This window comes from Gymnoscopelus braueri (genome assembly GCF_963280865.1).
Source record: "Gymnoscopelus braueri genome assembly, chromosome: 3".
NCBI classification, from domain to species: Eukaryota; Metazoa; Chordata; class Actinopteri; order Myctophiformes; family Myctophidae; genus Gymnoscopelus; species Gymnoscopelus braueri.
This window is the reverse complement of record NC_137612.1, coordinates 53,555,174-53,576,479: the sequence shown is the minus strand read 5'-3', so window position 1 is coordinate 53,576,479 and position 21,306 is coordinate 53,555,174. Positions and strand designations below refer to the sequence as shown.

Below are 21,306 nucleotides of genomic sequence, written 5' to 3'. Positions count from 1 at the left end.
TTTAAAAATATATATATATATTCATAGATCTACTATTTTTGAATAGCCAAAGTATAAGATAATGGTTAAAGTGGTTAGACAGATGCTTTACCGGTCTTAATGGGTATACTAAAACAAAAATCCTTTCCATAGCGGCCTCTAAAGAAAGATCTGTGCCTTTTTGAACAGCCCCTTCAGTCCCACCCCCGACACCCAGAGAGAACAGAGGACAGTGGGACAGCTATAAGGGACAGTACAGTTCTGTGCAGAAAAGCTGCGGTGGCCGCCGCAGAGCAAAAGATCACACGGCTTAGCAAAGACCCCAGGTAGCCGGCGGAAAGCGAAAGTGGCGAGGAACCGGCTTATCCGCGAGGACGGATAAATCGGTGGGAGAAAATTACATTCGACCCCCATACTCCTGGAAGCTTATTTTTTTTAAATCCCCCAAAGACTGACATAATGTTAACCTACCCAACAGCCTCCGTTTTGAGATAAGAAGTTCATACTTAATCAGACTTCAGGATCAATAGTTCCTTAAATACCATTCTCTCATAATTTTTCCTGATTTAATCCCATTCGCTGCACTCGGGCTCATTAAGTCATCATTAAGCTCTAACAGGAACAACCTGCACCGGCAGAAAAAGCCATTTAAGTGCAAGCTTGAATAAAACAAACGTCTTATGTAACGCCAACTTAACTCGATGATGAATTATGAAAGCTCTGAGTGACTGTGCACAGCTAGGCCGCATGCTGCGTGCGAAGAAGAAAGAAGCCCTTCTCTTTCTGACAGTGGTCGGTTTTTGGGAAAAAAAGAAAGCCCAGGGATTAAAGCGTTGCTTCTTTTGAAGAGCGCTGGTATTGATCTGTTGGGACTGTAAATAGCCTAGCGTCCTTGCCTTGGTTGTCTGGCCATCTCATTGAGAGAGAGAGATAGTTTGCGCGCTGCGAGAGAAAGCCTTTAAGAGGAGACGGGAAGATAAAAGATAAGATTTCAAAGATAATCGGGAAAAAAAACCACAGAGTGATTGAGCGTTTAGTGGAGGCGAGAGCGTCTGTTTCGCCAGACGTGTTCTGTTGTCCCCCCCCAATTTGTTATGTGTCAGAACAAACACTTTACCCGTACATGTCAATATCGTTGTTGTCGGGCAGGAACCTCTTATCTCCATATTCTAACTTCTTGTGTTTTTTTCGTAAATTAACGCCCTACATGATCATACTACAGCGTCGCACAAAAGCATCAAAAGTAGCAGATCCGCGAGCTCGAAGCGCGGCGCGAAGCGACACGTTTCGAGCTTGTAGATCTGCTACTTTTGCTATTTTTGAATATGAATCCCGAAAAGTAACAATTTTGGATGAATGAGGTTTCTACCCGACAAAGATGATATGGTGGAAGGACAAGACAAAGCATACTTATATAATATGACGCTGCTGTCGGGAAGAAACCATGTATCTCATTCCTTTTTCTTTATTTCCCCCGTAAATTAATGCCCTATACTACAGTTCACAACCGGGTGTGAGCTTGTAGATCTGCTATTTTTGAAAAGAAAAAAGAGTTAACGTGGGTGGGTCTGTGGGTTTCATAAATATTGAACCAATGGATAGGCCTGTCACAATTATGACATAATCACCTAATCTCAATTATTTGAGATAATCGCAATAATTTGTTTGCATAATCGTCATAATCATTTTTATGTTGAAAAACATTTTCAAAAACAGTGGAAATAGCAAATCTACAAGCTGACAATGCGTCACGATGTGCCACGTTTTGAACTTGTAGATCGTCTATTCCCACTAATCATGTTTCTTTTTTAAATATAACGTTATTAAAGTTATCAAAGTTAAACTTACTTATGTAAGTTATTTGTCATAACTGCCCTGTGCACCTTTTGTTTGCGAAACCTAAAAGCCAAAGAGAAATGTCATTTATCATTTTTAACGACAACGCACTTAAATCGTTGAGCCCAATTATTTGAGCGACAATTAATCGCAGAGTAAAATGTCATAATCGTGACAGCCGTACCAATGGCAACTATTAACAAGAGCTTGTGACTAAATAATAACGACAATTCGATCAAGGTTTCCACCCCGACAGCGACGATACTGATCGGAACAAAACACGGTGGATCTCCTTACCGAAGGTGGTGCCGGCCTCGGGCCGCGACACGGACGAGACGATGACGAAGCCGAAGCCCTCGTTCTCGCCGCGCCGGATCTCCACGTCGTAGGGCTGCAGGGCGGTGGAGGCGGAGAGGGGGGCGGGCGCCGCCGACGACGGGGCGCCTCCGGTGGTGGCGTTGCCCGAGTTGTTCGGGGGCTGCGAGTTGACGGGGGGCGGCGCCGCGGTGGTGGCGGCGGCCACGGCGTTGCTGCCGCCTCCGCCCCCTCCCCCGCTGCCGATGCCGGAGGTGGAGCCGCTGCCGGAGCTGACGGTGTTGAGGGAGTTCTGGCTGCCTTGCGGGGTGCGCTTGCCCATCTCCTCCGTCAGGCTGGGCGCCTGGGTGCTGCTGTGGTGGGACGAGGCCGGCGACGGAGGCACGTCGCCCTCCACTTTGACTGGATGGGGTGGAGAGGGGGGGGGGGGGTGAAAGAAACAACGCTGTTAGATAAAGCTGGGCAGTTATTTCATCGTAAATTGACGCCCTACTTGATCACACAAAAGCATCAAAAGTAGCAGATCCACAAAAACTAAATGGCAAAAGTAGCAGATCTACAAGCTCGAAACGCGTCGCGCCACGTTTCGAGCTTGTAGATCTGCTACTTTTGCAATTTTGTTTTTTTTATCCTGAAAGGTTTTTGACATATGAGGTTTCCACCTGACAGAGACGATATCGAAACTATCAAAACAATATTTAGAACCAAGTCAGACTTATGATAATCAAATAGTCGAGAAGCAAGGGTTATTTTTTTCCATCAAGGAATCGACACAAAAACATTTTAAAAAAATTAATCGACCAAATTGATTAGCTTGATTAAGCACTAAACCCTGTATTACAACGTCGTTGTACAATGGTGGTGTTCCAAAAAATATTGAAAAAAGCAGATCTACAAGCTTTTAGATCTGCTATACGTTCACTTAAATCGTAGTCAAAAGTTTGAAATAATGATATTGATTTTGAAGTCAAATCGCAGAGCCCTTGCCGTCAAGACTTCACAAGTGGGCAAAACTATTGCATCACCCAGTTGAACCTAATAATAGATGAGAACGGGGCCCTGTTCCTCGCCCGGCACGTCTGACACTGCTAGAGGGGTTGACAGCTCCATGCCTCAAGGGGATCGCGCTTCTCCAGCCGTACAACAACTTCTGCCCCCCTCCCCTCCCCCAAAAAACTGTGCCCAGCACCACCAGCCTGTTGTTGCAGGACTGTGGACATTTCATTTGTCGGGTGAAGCTGTGCAGGGGGGAGGGAGAGAGGGAGGGAGGGAGGAGTGCCTCATATTTTTGTTGCTGCGAGACAGACGGAGAGCAGACGCACACTAATGTCTGGCCATTCTCATCAGGCAGAAGGCTGACCGCCCTCTCCATCACATTTATGGGCCCTCCTTTATCCCCGTTGAAGGGCAAAGCTGAGCTCAGCGCGGGGAGGAGTTGGGGGTTGGGGGGGCGGGCGGGAGGGAGGGTGTTTGCTTGCAGGCCGGAGCTGTTTAGCGTTGTCTAGCTAACGTTTCCACGGCCAGATCGTCAAAGAGCCGAGGAAAGGGGTGACCCTGGTCCTCAAAGTGGTTTAGGGGGGTCCCCCCAGCAAAGTTAGTTAATATAGCATCTAAATCAGTTTAACCACTTTAAAAAAATATTTTTTCCCCCTATCGATTAGTCACCTCTTGGAGACTTGAATTCATGGATATTCTTTAGTTTTTGTCGCATTCCTAAGCCAATAATTTGATGAAAGGCAACGGTTCCGGTAGGAGACACAAAGAGTCTCCTTTGTGTCTCCTACCGGAACCGCTGCCTAACGGTCCACTGGTCATCAAAATATTGGCTTAGGAATGCGACAAAAACTACAAAACATCCATGAATTCCAGTCTCCAAGAGGTGACTAATCGATAGGAAAAAAAGGTCATTTTGGGGGTGAACTATCACTTTATAGCCTACAGCACATGGCTATTTTCCTATATTGAATTTGGCTAATGGAAGGACGGGCGGGCGGACCTCTGACACAGCAATCAGTCGTCATGGCATCAGCAAACAAATCAGTCCATATATGGGCATATACTGATGAAATCAGCGATCTCCATACATGGGCATAAGATGGACTGACAGATACAGAGATCCGGTTGTCCAGAGCCACAGATCCGACCGCTATGCCCGTGTATGGTCATGTGCATATATGGGCCCGACAGACTTCAAACTCGGCGCATGTAACGGCAAGGACTCGAGGGAGGGCAGTGCCCGCCGTCGAGTAGTTTAGATATCCAATTGTCCAAAACTTCCGATCCAACCAATATATGGGCATATACTGATGACATCAGGGATCTCCATTTATGGGCATAAAAGGGACACGGACTGATAGATACAGATATCTCCATATATGGGCATAAAAGGGACAGAGGTAGACAGCCAGAAACAGACATTGCCATATATGGGCACATAAGGGACACTCTGACCAAGCCCCCAAAACTATGACTCAGACATATTGGTCGGATCGGCAGTGCGACGTAAGTGTGAGGGCGTATAGCGGCCCAAACCTCTAGTTTTTTTTAAATGGCCGATGTACAAGCTCAACGCGTCTCATCGCGTCGTGTTATGACTAGGGGTGTGCTGATACACTAATTTCAGGGACGATATATCGGCACACCCCTAGTTATGACATGTAAATTTGTCGGGTTCTTGACATGAACAAGTTTGAGAACCACTGCCCTAGCGAATAGCAAGCCAGGTCCCTGGGCTCCTGATGGGGCTGCGATGAACACAAATGGGGGCCTGGACAGTGCACAGCTCAACTCGCCCCACTACCGAACACTGTTGCATCAATACAGCATGACTTCTACTGGGCTTTACAATGAACAATCCTATAGTACTGTTATGCTAGGTTATGCAAAAAAACATCTGATCAATAATTCATTGCATAACTGATCACACAAGGAACTAAAAAAGCGATATGTAAATAGTAACCACAAGGAAGCCAACACTGTAAACCTATAGGGGATGTTAACATCTGGCATATTATGGTTAGGCTCTTATTACACCCTAGGGCACAGCGAGACAAACAAAAAAGAGAAAAGAAAATGAATTAAATACCCTAATTGGATCCAAAATCAATATTAGCCACTGTTGGACCAAACTTTGGAATGTATGTAACATTTTAGTGGGCCCTTACAGGTCTGTATCTTTTTAAGCGAACATTTTTAACTCAAATCTTTGCTCCTGGGGATTCTACGAATGTCTGCCGTTTTTTTGGGGAAAAAACTTATGTTGCTATATCAGTGGTTCTAAACAAAAAATTATGTCAAGGACAACCAAAATTATATGTATTTGTGTACAGACGCCCCCCCCCCCCCATCTCAAAATATTTTGTTCCAGGGATCCCTAGAAGCAAAGATTTGAGTTGTATATATATTATTGTATATATATTGAAAGATCTTCCAAAAATTCCAAGATTTTACAAAAAAAATAGCAGATATACAAGCTCGTACAAGCTTGTATATCTGCTATTTTTGTATAGACAAAGACATCTTAAAATGACACAGATGAGTTCCCGGTCTTAACGGGTTAAACCATCGTTGGGCGGTGGTCACTGAGCAGCTATCTTGTCTGTATGGGTATATGTGTGTATAACCCGTACCGGCGTAGCCAGTCTTGCGCCTGACGGTGAGGTTGACGTGGCCCTGTTTGGCCGCCTGCTGCATCAGCTGCACCACCAGCTGGTGTGACTTGCCCACCACCGCCGTTCCGTCCACGCAGATTAGCTCGTCGCCCGACCGCAGGCGCCCGTCCTCGTCGGCAGCGCCGTACTTCACTATGTGGCCGATGTAGATCTGCATAGGGGGAAAAAAACACATGAGAGTTTGGTTTTTGAGATGTCTTTTATCATCGTTTGTTGAAATCCTTTCCGAAACAATGGTGTCGACTCGGGGGGAGTGGGTGGGGGCATTTCTGGGGGTCACGGAACCGTATCGTTGCTGTCGGGGCAGAAACCTCTTATCTCCATAGTTTTTTTCGTAAATGAATGCCCTACTTGATCATACAGTACAGAGTCACAAGAAAACAACAAAAGTAACAGATCCACACTTGTGGACATATGAGGTTTCCACCCGACAGAGACGATATAGAGTAAAAATAGCCCCTTTTCAACATTGCAAAAAAATGAATTTTCTTTTTTTTCCTCTTAAACTGCCAGGGTTTTTCAAAAATAGTTTGCCACCTCTGCCAGCATGTTTCCAGGTAAAACATAAAAAACATGTTATTTTTTTCTCCGTTTATTTTTTAACATTGAAGTAATCTCTCAAGAACAGATTCTGCTCTGCGTTTGAATCTGTCGGGGGGGTTCGTCATATCACGTACGCACTGGCCTACAAGTGGGCGTGCCTTCAGATCAGGAAGCAGGCCGCGCTTTACCCAATCAAATGTAGTGGGCGGGATTTACGTGTCCGTCGATCCTTCCCCACTCGAAACAAACCGAAACTAATTTAACAGTAGCGTCCGCGGAGCAGACAAAACCACGGAAAGATATTCACATTTTAACTTGCTCTTTCATCATAGAAAGTGGGCTTATAACCAAAACGATCCATGTTCTCTGGGAGAAGTGGTGTTAGTGTTCCGTGTAGAAATATTGTTAGTGGGAATGAAAACATAGTCGCACCACCGGAAGTGATGCGCTGAAGGCAGACCAAAACCCCGGTTTCCTTGCGCACGGGTGCTACGTCAACTTCCTCCCAGAGCCAACTGAGATAGTCAAAAACAGCAGAGGGCGCTGTTTTTCCTTTTCATTTGGCGCTGGGTTCCCAGATTGACAGTGAAGTGAATGGAGCAGCAACTTTTTGGAAAATGTTATCTCCTGGTTCTTTGTGAAGAACGGAAAAACGGAAAAACCCCAAAACCCCAAAAATAAAGAATACTTTTAGAAATGTTTTTATTTTGTTTATAAATGTTTTTGGCAGGCAATAGCTTAATTCTCAAAAACATTTATAAACGTTTTTGGCAGTATAAGAGTTAAAAATAAAATAAAAAGAAGTAGCGAAAATAGCAGATCTACTAGCAATAGTGAAAATAGCAGATCTACAAGCTCACAACGCAAAACGTAATAACTTTTGAGGTCCGGGGAGACACATAACATTTCTCTTTTGGGGTCTCAAGCTAAAACGTTTCGGAAACAAACACTGGAAACAATCGCAGCACAATGTGCTGAAAAGGACTAGGTCCTACATTTTTGCAGTAATATGGATTAACACTCAGGATGTTGCTGCGTATGGTTCAAGTAGATGTATGGTTCACTACCCTCCTCAATGGGGGGGGTGAACCATAAAGTTGCCATCGAGCACATTGTCTCGGTCGGGTGGAAACCTCATATGTCCAAAACGTTTACTTTTCAGGGTTCAAATAAAAAAACAGCAAAAGCAGCAGATCTACAAGCTCGAAACGCAGCGCTTTTACTTGTATGCTTTTGTGTGACGCTGTAGTATGATCAAGTAGGGCGTTCATTTACGAAAAAACACAACAAGTTTAAATGTGGAGATAAGAGGTTTCTGCGCCCACAGCAACGATATTAAGTTGGTATCTAGCACAGGTCAGGCGTAAAAAACCTAGCCAGTGCATCTCTAGTCCTTTTTCCAGCTGGCCAGTCAGCACAGCCAGCAGATGGCTGTGCTCTCTCTCTCTCTCTCACTCACTGGCGCATCATTATTTTTATACCCTCTAGAAAGAGCCAAAAAATGAGACCAAACAAGAGTGACTGATTGAGGTTGCACCAGTCAGATCAAAGAGAAAAGCAGTGCTGTTGACATCACACTGAATTTGTCCGACACGGAACATACAAGAGAAATGACGAGAGGGAGGGGGGGGTGATGGTACTGATCTAAGAATAGAGATGCAAAAAATTATGATACATGGACCGATGAGTCCCAGACGCAAGAGAGAAATTATTTATGCCCTTAATCAGTCCACAGCATGTTGTTTTTTAATATGTGGTCCACTGCATTGCTCAGCTGCATACACTGCATTTCCAGTTTTTCAGTCATTATTATTCATGGTACAGAGAAAAATTTTAAAGTAAATCAGACATGCTTTTAGGGGGCAGCCGTAGCTGGGTGGGTAGAGAGGGGCCTGATCTGACAACTGGAACGTTACACCCTCGGCTTGCCCCGCCAACGTGTCGGAGTGTCCCTGAGCAAGGCACTTAACCCCCTGACTTAACCCCTACAGGCTCACACGCTTGTAGATCGGCAGTTATTGCGGTTTCCGAAAATGTTTTAAAGTGATAATGAAAGTGTTTAACACATTAACTGCCAAAGGGCCTTCAAAGATTCTCTAATTCTTTAGTATTGACACTCTTTCGATATTCCAAACGAATAAGGAGATAACAATTTCCAAAGATTTGCTGCTCCATCCACTTCAATGTTAAAATTCAAACGGACAAACAATTCACATTGTTTTTTGGTTTGAAACTACTGGTTTTGAGCTATTTTCAAACATCAAACAACACATGACAACAAGGTCATAATGACCTCGTTGACATTTGTGAAACCACACCTGAATCTCATCTGTGATTAGAAATTATCTGGGATCAATCATACTGGAGAAAAATATTCTGTGGCTATGCGAAAAGGTACCAAAATCGTTCAAAACCCTGGCAGAGGCTACAGACTTTTCTGAAAAACTCTGGCAGTCAATGTGTTAAATGTGTATGTTGGTTTTATAAATAATGAACCAAAAGGAAAAGTATTAACAAGCTTGTGATTAAATAATAATGACGTTGGATCCATTGGAACAAAGGTTATTTTCCCCCCATTTTCTTAATACAAGGTTTCCGACAATAATGTTAACTATAACTATAATAATTATTGATGCTGCTACAATGACCACCAACACAGAACAAAAGAATCACACTCTTATGTACATGTACACGACGTGACAATAAGGAACACCTTGAACCCTGCGAGGGTGAGATGTAAAGCTATGAATAAGGAAATAAAGGACTGCTTGCCATACAGTGCACGTTTGTGTGACTTGCCCATGCATCCGAGTAAAAAAGAAAAGAAAAGAAAAGCTCACCGGCTCTCCTGCCTCGTTGCCTCCCAGGATCCTGAAGCCGAAGCCTGTGTCCTTCCTCCACAGGAAGATGTCCTGCTCCTGGAAATCTGGAACTGCAAATGGAAACCCCACAGCATTAAACACCATTCTTGCTTTGTAATTCACTAAAAATAGCAGACCTCAATGTAAGTCTGTTACTTTCGACGCGTGACATCCGGCTCGAAGGACCAATTATCTCATATATTTCATCTTATTTGATTACTCAATTTATTATCTGAAATTATGAATGTTAAAAGGCTCATGGAGAGGCACTGACACCCAATTAATCCTGAGCGAAAGGCTGCTCGCTTTAGCATGGCTGCCAACTCCTCACCAGTGGTGGACAAATGTACTCAACCTCAGTACTTTACTCAAAGTACAGATGCTCCTGGTCAAATATTATTCAAAGTGAAAGTTGCTCTGTCAAATTTGTACTTGCTTAAAAAAAAGAAAACTCAAGTATGTGGTATACAAATACTTAACTATTCAAAACCATTTTTCTATATCAATGCACTACTTTGTTGAAATTTCCCCCCAACAATTCAACACATAATTTTCAAAGAATGTCAAAGCTAGTGAAAATAGCAGATATAAAAGATCACAACGCATCGTGATGCAACACGTTGTGAGCTTGTAGATCTGCCAGCTTTGCTAATATTGAAATAGGGCTTACAGAAAGTGGTTGATTCATTATATCGTCTCTGTCGGGTGGAAACCTCACATGTCCGAACCCGTTACTTTTCAGGATTCAAATGAAAAAATAGCAAAAATAGCAGATCTACAAGCTCAAAACGTGTCGCTTCGCACCACATTTCGAGCTTGCAGATCAGCAATTTTTTTATACTTTTGTGTGACGCTGTAGTACGATCAAGTATGGCATTAATGTACAAAAAAACACAAAAAGTCCAAATATGGAGATGGAGAAATGCAATAGGGTCAAAACGTTTAATGTTTGTCTTTGAACTGTATCTAAAAATAAAATTACTAAAGTACAGATCAGACACAAAAAAAAAACATTTACTTAAGTACAGCACTCCAGTACACATGCTTCATTACTGTCCACCACTGCTCCTCACCCAACAGTCAATCACTTCCCTGCACCAAACCTCAGTGGATTAATCAAACACACTGCAGTAACAACACCGCTCAATCAAGCTCAATTTAGTGTGGCTTTAGTTAATCAGTAAATCAGCCCTTCAAAGTAGGTGCAGCGCCCTTACTCGATGTTCATTCGTCCATTTATAACTCTGAGTGTACAGAGGTTCCATTTGGACACACTCAGAGTTAAAGGTAGGGTAAGTGATTTTCTTTTGTTAAAATAAGTGTTAAATAGCTCTATATTCTGGTAGTACTCATTGCTATAGAGTGTTTGTTCAGTAACAGGAGTCTCCATCTCTCTCCTGCACTTTATTAAACGTAAAATGTATTTTCAGGCTCTGGATACCAATTTTATCCAATCAGGAGAGAGAACTCACACGGGATACAGGATAAACAAGTGAAATTGGAAGTGATGACACAAAGTAATGAGCAGACAAAATTGCAACTGAAACACTATAAAAAAATTAAGCTGATAAATCTCCTGATTAGCTGAAATTTTTGCCACCCACCTGGAAATGTATTTTCTGTTTATTAAAGATCTGGAGAGACGGGGAGACCGCTGTTACTGAACAAACACTCTATAGCAATGATTACTATCAGAATATAGAGCTTTAACCTTTTAACAAAAAACGTTTTGTTTTAACCAAAGATATCACTTATTCTACCTTTAAATTAACACTGGGTATTTCATGGAGTAAGAGCATATATAATCTTTCGAGACCGACTTTCGATTTACAATGAAAAGCCGTTGGACGGAAGCTCTCTCTTAGGGGTCAGGCCTTAGAGAGCTGTTATTCAGGCATTACAACAAGCTTGCCCCCAAGAGGTTAAAAAACGAGACAAAAACTAACCAAAAAAGGTTGTTAGTATGGCCATAGACAACGGTTCTCAAAGTGCGGTCCAGAGGGCCCTCACGAGTCACGACTCCTTGAGGGGCTTCCAAATGGACCCTCACAGCTCTGTAACCCTGAGAGACCATTCGGTTCCATTCGTACACTCCATGAGTTATCAAGTGTCCTTGGAATTAAAAGGTTTGAACCACCACTGCCATAGAGAACACACCTATCCTGTGCTTTGTGTGAATCAGGGCCATTGGTCTGTCATTATATGAATCATCCTTCCCTCTCTATTCACCAAGACATGTCATTGTGTTTCTGGCACGCTGCTCAGGCAAAAGACTCAGACGCAGTTTAGACTAAACGACCAAACGATCAATCCAAAAGTTAAAAAAAGATCTATTCTCACGCACACGATCCCATCAAAGGCAATTCTATTCCAGGTATAGAGGCTTTGGATAAAAACCGGCAGTCTGCGACTAAGACCGTCTCCGAAAATGAATTCCCAGCGGCCTGACACAGTCACAGTATGGGTCTCTTTAATTACAACTGATCTGTTCTCCAATTCCCTCGTGATGTCTGGGGAGGAAAATAAAAAAGACTCTTCCGTTCCCTCTCACTTCTCACTTCTTCAGACGCCTGTGATGGACACGGGACCGTTCTGTCCAACTCTGCCGGGTTCTTTTATTAGGTTGACGTGTGAAACAGAGCTCTATTTCCCCACTCCACTTCTCGGCACTCTCCGACACTTCCCCACTTGTCGGTGCTCGTAATACACCGCCTCTGTCGGGTGGAAACATCTCATCTCCCTCCATATTCAAACTTGTTTTTTTCTCTCGCAAATTAACCCATTTAGACCGGGAACGCATCTGTGTGTCATTTTAAGATTTATTTGGGCTATTCAAAAATAGCAGATCTACAAGCTCATAGCACGGCACTCGGTGCCGCGCTATGAGCTTGTAGATCTGCTATTTTTGAAAATTCGCGCAAATCTTTGAATATATATATATTTTAAAGAAAACATTTTTAACTCAAATCTTTGCTTCTGGGGATTCTACAAATGTCTTCTAAATCCTAATCAGTGTTTCTCAAACTTTGTTCATGTCAAGGACCCCCAAAATTATATGTATTTGGCTGTGGACCCCCATCTCAAAATATTTTGTCCCAGGGACCCCCAGAAGCAAATATTTGAGTAAAAAAATGTTTGCTTTAAAAAAATATATATATCCAAAGATTTGCAAAAAAAAATCAAGATTTTTCAAAAATAGCAGATCTACAAGCTCATAGCGCGATGAGCTTGTAGATCTGCTATTTTTGCCAAATAAATCTTAAAATGACACACAGATGCGTTCCCGGTCTTAAAGGGTTAACGCCCTACTTGATCATGCTACAGCGTCACATCAAAAGTAGCCGATTCGCAAGCTCCAAAACGCAGCGCGAAGCGACACGTTTTGAGCTTGTCGACCTGATATGTGTGCTATTTTAGACTCTGAATCCTGAAAAGTAACAGTTTTTGAGGTATGAGATTAGACATTTAGAGGTTCGGTTTAGGGGTGAGAGTTGCGTTATGCCTGATTTATACTTATAGTTGTAGCGCCAGTGTTGGGCATCTAAAATAGGCGATCTACAAGCTCACAATGCTTCAAATATTGATGTCCTCACAAGTAAAGTAATATAAATGTGTGTGTGTGTGTGTGTGTGTGTGTGTGTGTGTGAGTGAGCTGTCAGAAAGGCAGTGCATTGCTAAGAGGCAGTTTGCATTGCAGAGTGTGACACGAGAGAGGGGGGGGGAGAGAGGGAGAGAGAGAGAGAGCGAGAGAGGGGGGGAGGGGGAGAAAGAAAGAGGGTAGAGAGAGGCAGGGAGAGAGAGGGAGAGAGAGAGAGAGAGAGAGGGGGGGAGAGAGAGAGGGAGTGTTATCTGTGTGTGAATGGGTCTGCCATGTGCCGTGTGCGTGTGTGCGTGTGCGCGTGCGTGCGTGCGTGTGTGTGTTTATTGTTGTGCTTATGCAAAGTAAAAGAGAAGATTTGCATGGTGCGTGCATGTACAGGCATAATGAGTGGCGGTAGAAGTACTCATTTAATTTACTCCAAGTAAAAGTAGCAATACCACAATATAAAAATGACTCCGTTGCAAGTGGAATATTCAAAGATTTGCTCCGATAGCTGATCTACAAGCTCACAACAACTGAGCTTGTGTCGAAAAAGAAGAATTAAGCTATTGCCTGCCAAAAACGTTTATAAACAAAATAAAATAAAATAAATCAGTTTTTCCGTTCTTCACAAAGAACCAGGAGATGACATTTTCCAAAAAGTTGCTGCTCCATTCACTTCAATGTTAAAAAATAAACTGAGAAATACATTCCCATGTTTTACCATGTAAACTGCTGGCAGTTTTTGAGTACTATTTTTGAAAAACCCTGGCAGTTTAAGAGTTAAGTACAGTACTTGAGTAAATGAACTCAGTTACTTCCCACCACTGTGCATAATGTATGTAACGTGGTGCATGCATTTTTATGTGCCTATGCGTGCAGTTAGTATATTCTATGTGCAGAGATCTGTGTACTATTTGCTTCCGGGCCAGTGATGCCAAGGCCACTAAAGCCACAGATGGAGCAGGGTGGGAGAGAACACCCAAACCAATCTACTCCTCCATTCAACAGTTCAGATCCTTGTTGTCGTCGGGCAGAAACCTCGTATCTCCAATATTTCAGGTTCATTTTTTTCTCCTTCCATTTCCTGAAAAGTCACACCGTTTTGGCAGTGGTGGGAAAAGTACTCGAATGTTTTACTTGAGTAAAAGTACAAAAGTATCGGTATAAAAATGTACTTAAAGTACCAAAATGTTTGAAAATAGCAGATCTACAAGCTCACAACACGTCGCGTTGTGAGCTTGTAGATCTGCTATTTTCAAATAGCCGAGGTATGAAATAGGGCTGAAGTGGTTAATGTATGTTTTATAATGTAATACTTCATATCTGCAAAGTAACTAGTAACTAAAGCTTTCAAATAATTGTAGCGGAGTAAAAGTACAATATTTGCCTCTGAGGGGTAGAAGTAAAAGTACAGAACATTTGAAATACTCCAGTAAAGTAAAAGTACCTCAAAATTGTACTTAAGTACAAGTACTTGAGTAAATGTACTTAGTTACTTTACACCACTGCTGACAAGTCATCGTTTTGGACATATGAGGTTTCCGCCCGACAGAGACGAAATCCCTACGGTGCGGAGCTATCTCTCCTCCATCCATCATCGCAATGGAACTGTAGAGAAACTAGTGGAGGGCAGAGTCAAAGGCTAACCGTAGCAATCTGTGCCTGCAGTGTGGGGGGGGGGCAGATTAATTGTCACAAGTGATCCTCCCCTTTCTTGGAAGGCAACTAGGTGTGAAGCGATCGATATTGTACAGAGGAGGGTAAATCTGCCGTGGCCTAAGGGGGGGTGACGGCTAAGACCAGCGAATGGGAACCAGCAGGTAAATTCTGCCGGCTCTCCCAGGGAGAGATATGTGTGGAACCGCGTGTGTTGTTGGTGAATGAACTATCGGGCAGAAATGGAAGCGTTTGACTTAACCGTTTGAATAGATTCATGTGTTTTTTTTCTTCTCCCTTTTTTTCAGATAGATTGACAGACATAGTGCAGCAGATTAGTGAAACAATCGTTCACTTTGTGATACAAGCACCACATTTGTCATCAATAACGTCTGGACCTACTTTTTCCACAAAAGCATTGGCACTATTGAAATTGTCCTGTCAAAATACAGACATTTTGATAACTAGATCACACAAATATGTTCAGCCATTAAAGTTCTACACTGAAAAAAAAAAAAGATTCCCCTTTTTTACATTTGATGCAACAGCCATCTTGGATTTTCAGGGGTCTAACAGGCTTTTGTGGAAAAAGTTTGGTTGCCTGTATCGCAACGATACAAGCAACCAAATTGAACGATTCTTCTGAAATATTGACTTAATCTGCTGGACTAACAGACAGAGAAACGAGAGAGAGAGAGAGAGAGAGAGAGAGAGAGAGAGAGAGAGAGAGAGAGAGAGAGAGAGAGCGAGAGAGAGAGAGAGAGAGAGAGACGGAGAGAGGCATTTAGATGGTGCGATTATATGACGTTGGTTTGTGAAGCGCTCAGCCTAGAATGCTTCATGACGGCAGTAACGATGCACAGAGACTTTAATAACTCGCTGTGTCCGTGATGATTGGGGCCCTTCGGGGGTCTAGTAGTCTGCACTGCAGGTTTGCGCTGAGGAATGTTGACGCCTGCCCTCTGCCCGTACGGCTTCAGTCGTCCTCCTCCTACCCTGTGTCCCCGTCTTGTCGTTTTTAATCCGCTCGCCTTGTTTGGCACTCCTGCGTCCCGCCGATGTAACACCCTCCACAGCCCCCCCCCACCCCCAGCCCAACCCCCCACACCCCGCCCGCCACCTGTCTTCCTTCATCCCAGAGTTTTATACACCGCTGCCCTCACCGATTTTTATTGTCCCTTGTTCTTCCTTTCACATGCCATCGCTCTCCATTTCCTCATTCGATGCCTACCCTACCCACCACAACCCAACATTTCTTTCTCTGAACAACTTCAACCGTATCGTCTCTGTCGGGTGGAAACCTCATATGTCCAAAGCTGTTACTTGTCAGGATTCAAATTCAATAAAGAGCAAAAGTAGCAGACCTACAAGCTCGAAACGCGGCTTGCGGATCTGCTGCTTTTGTGTGACGCTGTAGTGTGATCAAGTATGGCGTCGATTTACGAAAAAACTCAAAGAGTTAGAATATGGAGATAAGAGGTTTGTACCCGACAGCGACGATATATACTTTCGATGAGCGGAGCCCCCGGGACGCTAGGGTGTTATGTGGTTAAGCCACCAACATCTCTTTCTCTTTAGTGGGGTGCAACAGAACTGGGTCAGTCAAGTGCTAAAGCTAAATCCCAGGTGCCATCGCACAGAGATGCCAAAGTGCTGAGTAAAGGTAAATCCAGGTAATTGGGGTCACATGACATTCCCCGCCCCCCCCCCGTTCTCTCAATAGGCCACCGCAATGTAAAGCCCGACCGATATATCGGTGGTCTGGCCGATATATCGTCCATTAATTGACTTTTTGGACGGCCTCGGTATCGGCATTTATGCAGCCAATAATGTGTGCCAATCATTATAGGTGAAAACGTCTTAACATTTTCAAAAATAGCAGATCTACCAAACTCGCAGCGCATCGCGTTTACGACTCTCCAAAATCGTGAACGGCATCGGACGACCCAAACATCTGCCATCGGGCATCAGGGCTCTAGTATAGTTGCTTGCTTGTTCCACTCACAATCTAAAAGCAACATGGTCGGCAGACCTCTCAGGCACCTCGGCCTGCTGCTGCTTCCTCTCTACATTTCCGTTTCGAAAGGCATCTAAATAATGGACATCCTTCCCAAGAGCAGCGGTGCCCGAGAGAACGATAGTACAGCATATCCTCAGCCTTTGTTTCCCTCTTCTTCGTCAAAGTCCTCCGCTTTGACAGCGGATCTGAAGGGTTAGGAAACATGATGTGATTCCCTCCACTGGCATCCGCCGCACTGCATCAGAACACAACCTTCCTGAAGAGCGCAGTGGATTCAAGTTGATTCTAAAACGGAGAGTCCCAATCCTCGATTCTGATTGTCTGGTTTTCGTTCGGTAGACGTGATAAAAGACATCATCTACTCCTTAGATCAGCTTATATCAATCACAGGTGCGTTATTTGTTTCTACAATGATCCAGCGTATCTGTAGCTAAACGAGGGAAGGGGGAGCGCTTGTTTTCCTTACATGCCCCCGGCCGTGCGGGGCTTATAAGCACTGCCCGCGTAGGACAGCGAGTGACTGAGGGGCTTCGGGCGGGATTTGTAAGAAAAACAAGCATCCCTCGCAAACCATCTGTGCCGGATTCTCGGCTGCAAGGCTACGTAGCTAGGCTATCAGTTTACACAGGAAGTTCACAGACGTAGGAGTCAAATCTGGCTATTAAAAAATATGAATTTCTATCTAATATCTTAGTTACAATGAGATTGAGCAAACAGTTAAGTTTTGTTTCTCAATGTGTTTGTTTGGGAAAATGTTGACGTCTAGTTGACGTGGAGTAAACAGGCATTTGTCTCTGTCAGGAAGTTGCTCTTCCTGGAAGCCGGGAACTTGTAGAAGTTGTTCTTGCAGTGCATTATTAAGAACTGATTTTCATATTGCCATATTTGTAACCATTTTAGAAAAGCAATAAGCCACGCACGGCCTCAGTTTACCTCTATTTTATAATGGCCGAGACGGTCTGAGGCACTTGGCTAGCGCCTCGTGCCTCACTACGCCCCTCAGCCATTATAAAACACTGGGTAAGCTGTGACCTCTAGTGGCGTATTGCCACAGCAGTTGCCTCCTGATCTACAGTATGGAGGGCCGACTGATCCTCCTTTCAGTCTTCTTTGGAGAGGACAAGCTTCAGTGATGTGAAAGTGATGAAAGTGGGTTAATGGCACTGGTGGCACACATTGTTCTGAGGTGCACCAGTGGAAGGCTTGGACAAAGATCTCGTGGGGCGACTTCTTTTATCAACAGCACTGGATCTTACCCCCTACAGCTCGCTTAAAGCTACAGTCTGTAAGTTTTATGCAGGTCAACTCCCCCTCTCCCGACGGGGAGAAGTCATGGCAACGATGCCCGATCAACATGGATACAGTGTCCGGTACGCCGGCACGCCTTCCGCTTCAAATAACTTTATGACATCATCAACCACTATGTGTCCTACCCAACACCAGGGTCAACATTTTCTCTAGTAGGTAGAGACCACCTCCAACCACTGCAGATTGTGCTAGTTATATTGGATTAACGTACTCCTACCATACAAATTGGTTAAAACAATGTTTGAATACTTCAAATAAAATGGAGACCATGGGTTTTCCCAGAGTAGTGATAGGAATATATCGTCTCTGTCGGGTGGAAACCTGTCCAAAACTGTTACTTTTCAGGATTCAAATAAAAAAACAGCAAAAGTAGCAGATCAACGAGCTCGAAACACGTTTCGAGCTTGCAGATCTGCTACCTTAGATGCTTTTGTGTGACACTGTAGTATGATCAAGTAGGGCGTTAATTAACGAGTATGGAGATGAGAGGTTTCTGCCCGACAGCAACGACAAGCAAAAATTACAGTACTCCACTGCCCCCCCTCAGTGGAGGGGGGCAGTGCCCTAAAAAAAAAAACACCAACACTTGCATGCGTCAAAACGGCAGCGGTATCACTCACCCACAGAACAACACCGGGGGGTGGTCAGCCCCCCCCATGCAGCGCCCAGCTTCCCCAAAAGCCGCCACCAAAAATCATATTACTTACGCCTACTTTCATACATGCTCCTGGACTGAGCCCAGATCTTGAAGGGGTCGGGTTTCCTCTGGATGGTCCCGTCGGCGGCGACAGGGGGGTGGTCCTGCTGGGGGAGACCCGGCAGGGGCTGGGAGGGCACCGGAGGCGCGCCGCCGCCGGCGCTCTCGCTGAGAGGGGCGGCCAGGGACTGGTGGTGCGCGGGCGAGTCGGTGTGGGCGCTCCGGTGGCTGGACGCGCTGTGCTGGGAGCTGTTCTGACTGTCCTTCCTTGACAACTGCTGTCGGGGGGAATGATTTAGGGGAGGGGTGGGGGGGGGGGACAGGACGGGACATGGGGACAAGGACAGATCAGAAATCATTTGACAAGTCAAAAGACACAGAATTCTGTCAACGCACCTGTGAGAATGGAGGGGGGGGGGGGGCATGATGGATGTGGACCCGACAGCTGAGACAGGAGGAAGGTGTAATATGGTCTCTTGTCGGGTGGAAACCTCATATGTCCAAAACTGTTGCTTTTCAGGATTAAAATAAAAAATTTTCTAAAGTAGCAGATCTACAGTACAAGCTCAAAACGCGTCGTTTCGTGCCGAGTTTCGAGCTTGCAGATCTGCTACTTTTGATACTTTTGTGTGAGGCTGTAGTGTGATCAAGTAGGCCGTTAGTTTACGACAAAAACACAAAAAGTTAAAATATGGAGATAAGAGGTTTCTGCCCTACAGCAACGATATACAAAAAATAAATGGTTCTGGAGTGGAGGTTGAAAGCGTAAAGAATCGGGGCTGCATTTTGTACAATGAGGAGGAAGGGGAGAAACAAAGAGTTGAAGGCAAAGACGGATGTCGGAAGAGAATAAAAGAAGGAGAAAGGAGTGTCGCTTCATTTGGTTCTGAATGAAGTTAACCCCATGAACCCTCGTGTCCCCATTCTGGGGCCGAAACATTAAGGCGAAAATAGCAGATCTACAAGCTTGCAGTCGCGACGACACGACATGTTGCGAGCTTGTAGATCAGCTATTTTCGGCGAAGACATTTTAGTGTAGAGGGCAAAAACGGAGAGAGGTCTAGCAGTATAGACCCCTGGGGGACTCCGGTCAACTAAAAGTATATAGAGTTTAAGTGGTTAAAAGGAGAAACAGATTCTAAAAAGGGCATCTAATCTCTAGTCCAACCCATGATGAAAACCAGACAGCTCTGTTACCGTCTCTGTCGGGTGGAAACCTCATACGTCCGAAACTGTTACCTTTCAGGATTCAAATTCAAAAACAGAAAAAGTAGCAGATCCACAGATCGCTTCACGCCACGTTTCGAGCTTGTAGATCTGCTACTTTTGATGCTTTTGTGTGACGCTGCAGTATGATCAAGTAGGGCGTTGATTTACGAAAAAACACAAAAAGTTAAAATATATGGTGATAAGAGGTTTCTGCCGCGACATCAACGTTATGCAATTGAAAGAGTAATCAAGTCACTTGGTTGGGTTTTTTTTTTTTTTTAGCAAATACATGGGAGGGGGGGTGGGGGGGTGTTGACCTCAATGCTTTCCCGTGATTAAGTCATTCAGCCGTGGGAAGTGAAAAAAAAAGAATAAAAAGAAATACAGCTCAACTGACAGGAATACATTGCGTATTCCTTTTGTTTAGCAGAGAGCTAGAATGTATTAATATGAAACTGTACTCCCCGCTGCATACCGACCAGAAATGTTCACAGGGCACAAAGATACACTCCCGGGGCTTGAAATGAAGGCAGACTTTTTTTTTTTTTTTACTTGTGAAGTCAGAAATATGAGGGGAAAATAACTCTACATTTCCTCTGGCAACTAAAATAACATGGGTACTTAACCCATTAAGACCTGAAGCCGATTCTAAATAAATGTCTTCTAAATCTTAACAGTTTTCTGAAAAACCTATGTTTCTATGTCAGTGGTTCTAAAACCTTTTTATGTCAAGGACCCAAAAAATGATATGTATTTGGCCGCGGACCCCCATCTCAAAATATCTCGTTCCGGGGACCCCCAGAAGCGAAGATTTTAGTTAAAAATGTTCGCTTTGAAAATATAAGTTTGCACTCATTTTCTTCATTTAAAAAAAATAGCAGATCTACAAGCTCGTAGCGCGGCACTCGGTCATGAGCTTGTAGATCTGCTATTTTTTAATGTAAAAGGTGTAGGTGTACGAGGTGTAAAATTATGCTTTTTTAGCTCAAATCAAAAAGTGACACTGATGCGTTCCAGGTCTTAATGGGTTATGCAGCTTCCCCAGGATTTGAATGTATAGGGGCGGGGGGGGGGGGGGGGCTTGGTTCTGAGACCACAGGGGGGTTTACAGTAAGTGTCTCTACCATTCCAGAAGTGCGAGCCGCCGCTTCCGACTACATCAGAAGTTGTTGAACATGTGACATCATCCTCTCTTTTATACAATCCCATCTTTTTTCCCTGTCTCGCCCTCCTCCTCGCTAACAACTCCCTAGCGTGGATGGAACACACATGCAGGAGGAAGTGAGACAGAAAGAGACAGACGGTGACAGAGGATGACAGCGACGAAGGATTTCCTCCTCAGCCCACCCCCGCAACAAATCCCCCCCCCCCCGCCCGGGATGTAACGGAAGAAAATATATCTGGGATGCGGTTGAGAGGGGAAGGCCGCTCGCCTGGACTCGAATATCGTTGCTGTCGGGCATAAACCTCTTATCTCCATATTTTATATAGATATATCGTAAATGAAAGCCCGACTTGATCATTCTCAGCGTCACACAAAAGCATCAAAAGTAACAGATCCGCAAGCTCGAAACGCGGTGCGAAGGCGACGCGTTTTGAGCTTGTGGATCTGCTACTTTTGCCATTTT

The 21,306-nt window shown here is 44.2% G+C and overlaps 1 protein-coding gene across 1 annotated transcript in view; it reads right to left on the bottom strand.

Moving 5' to 3' along the window:
- Positions 1–21,306, bottom strand: part of magi1b (membrane associated guanylate kinase, WW and PDZ domain containing 1b) — a 277,517-nt gene that overhangs the window by 22,753 nt on the left and 233,458 nt on the right. The window contains 4 exon segments of the mRNA XM_080424277.1: positions 2,113–2,532; positions 5,760–5,952; positions 9,185–9,276; positions 18,480–18,747. Coding sequence (XP_080280403.1) covers positions 2,113–2,532; positions 5,760–5,952; positions 9,185–9,276; positions 18,480–18,747 — 973 coding nt within the window.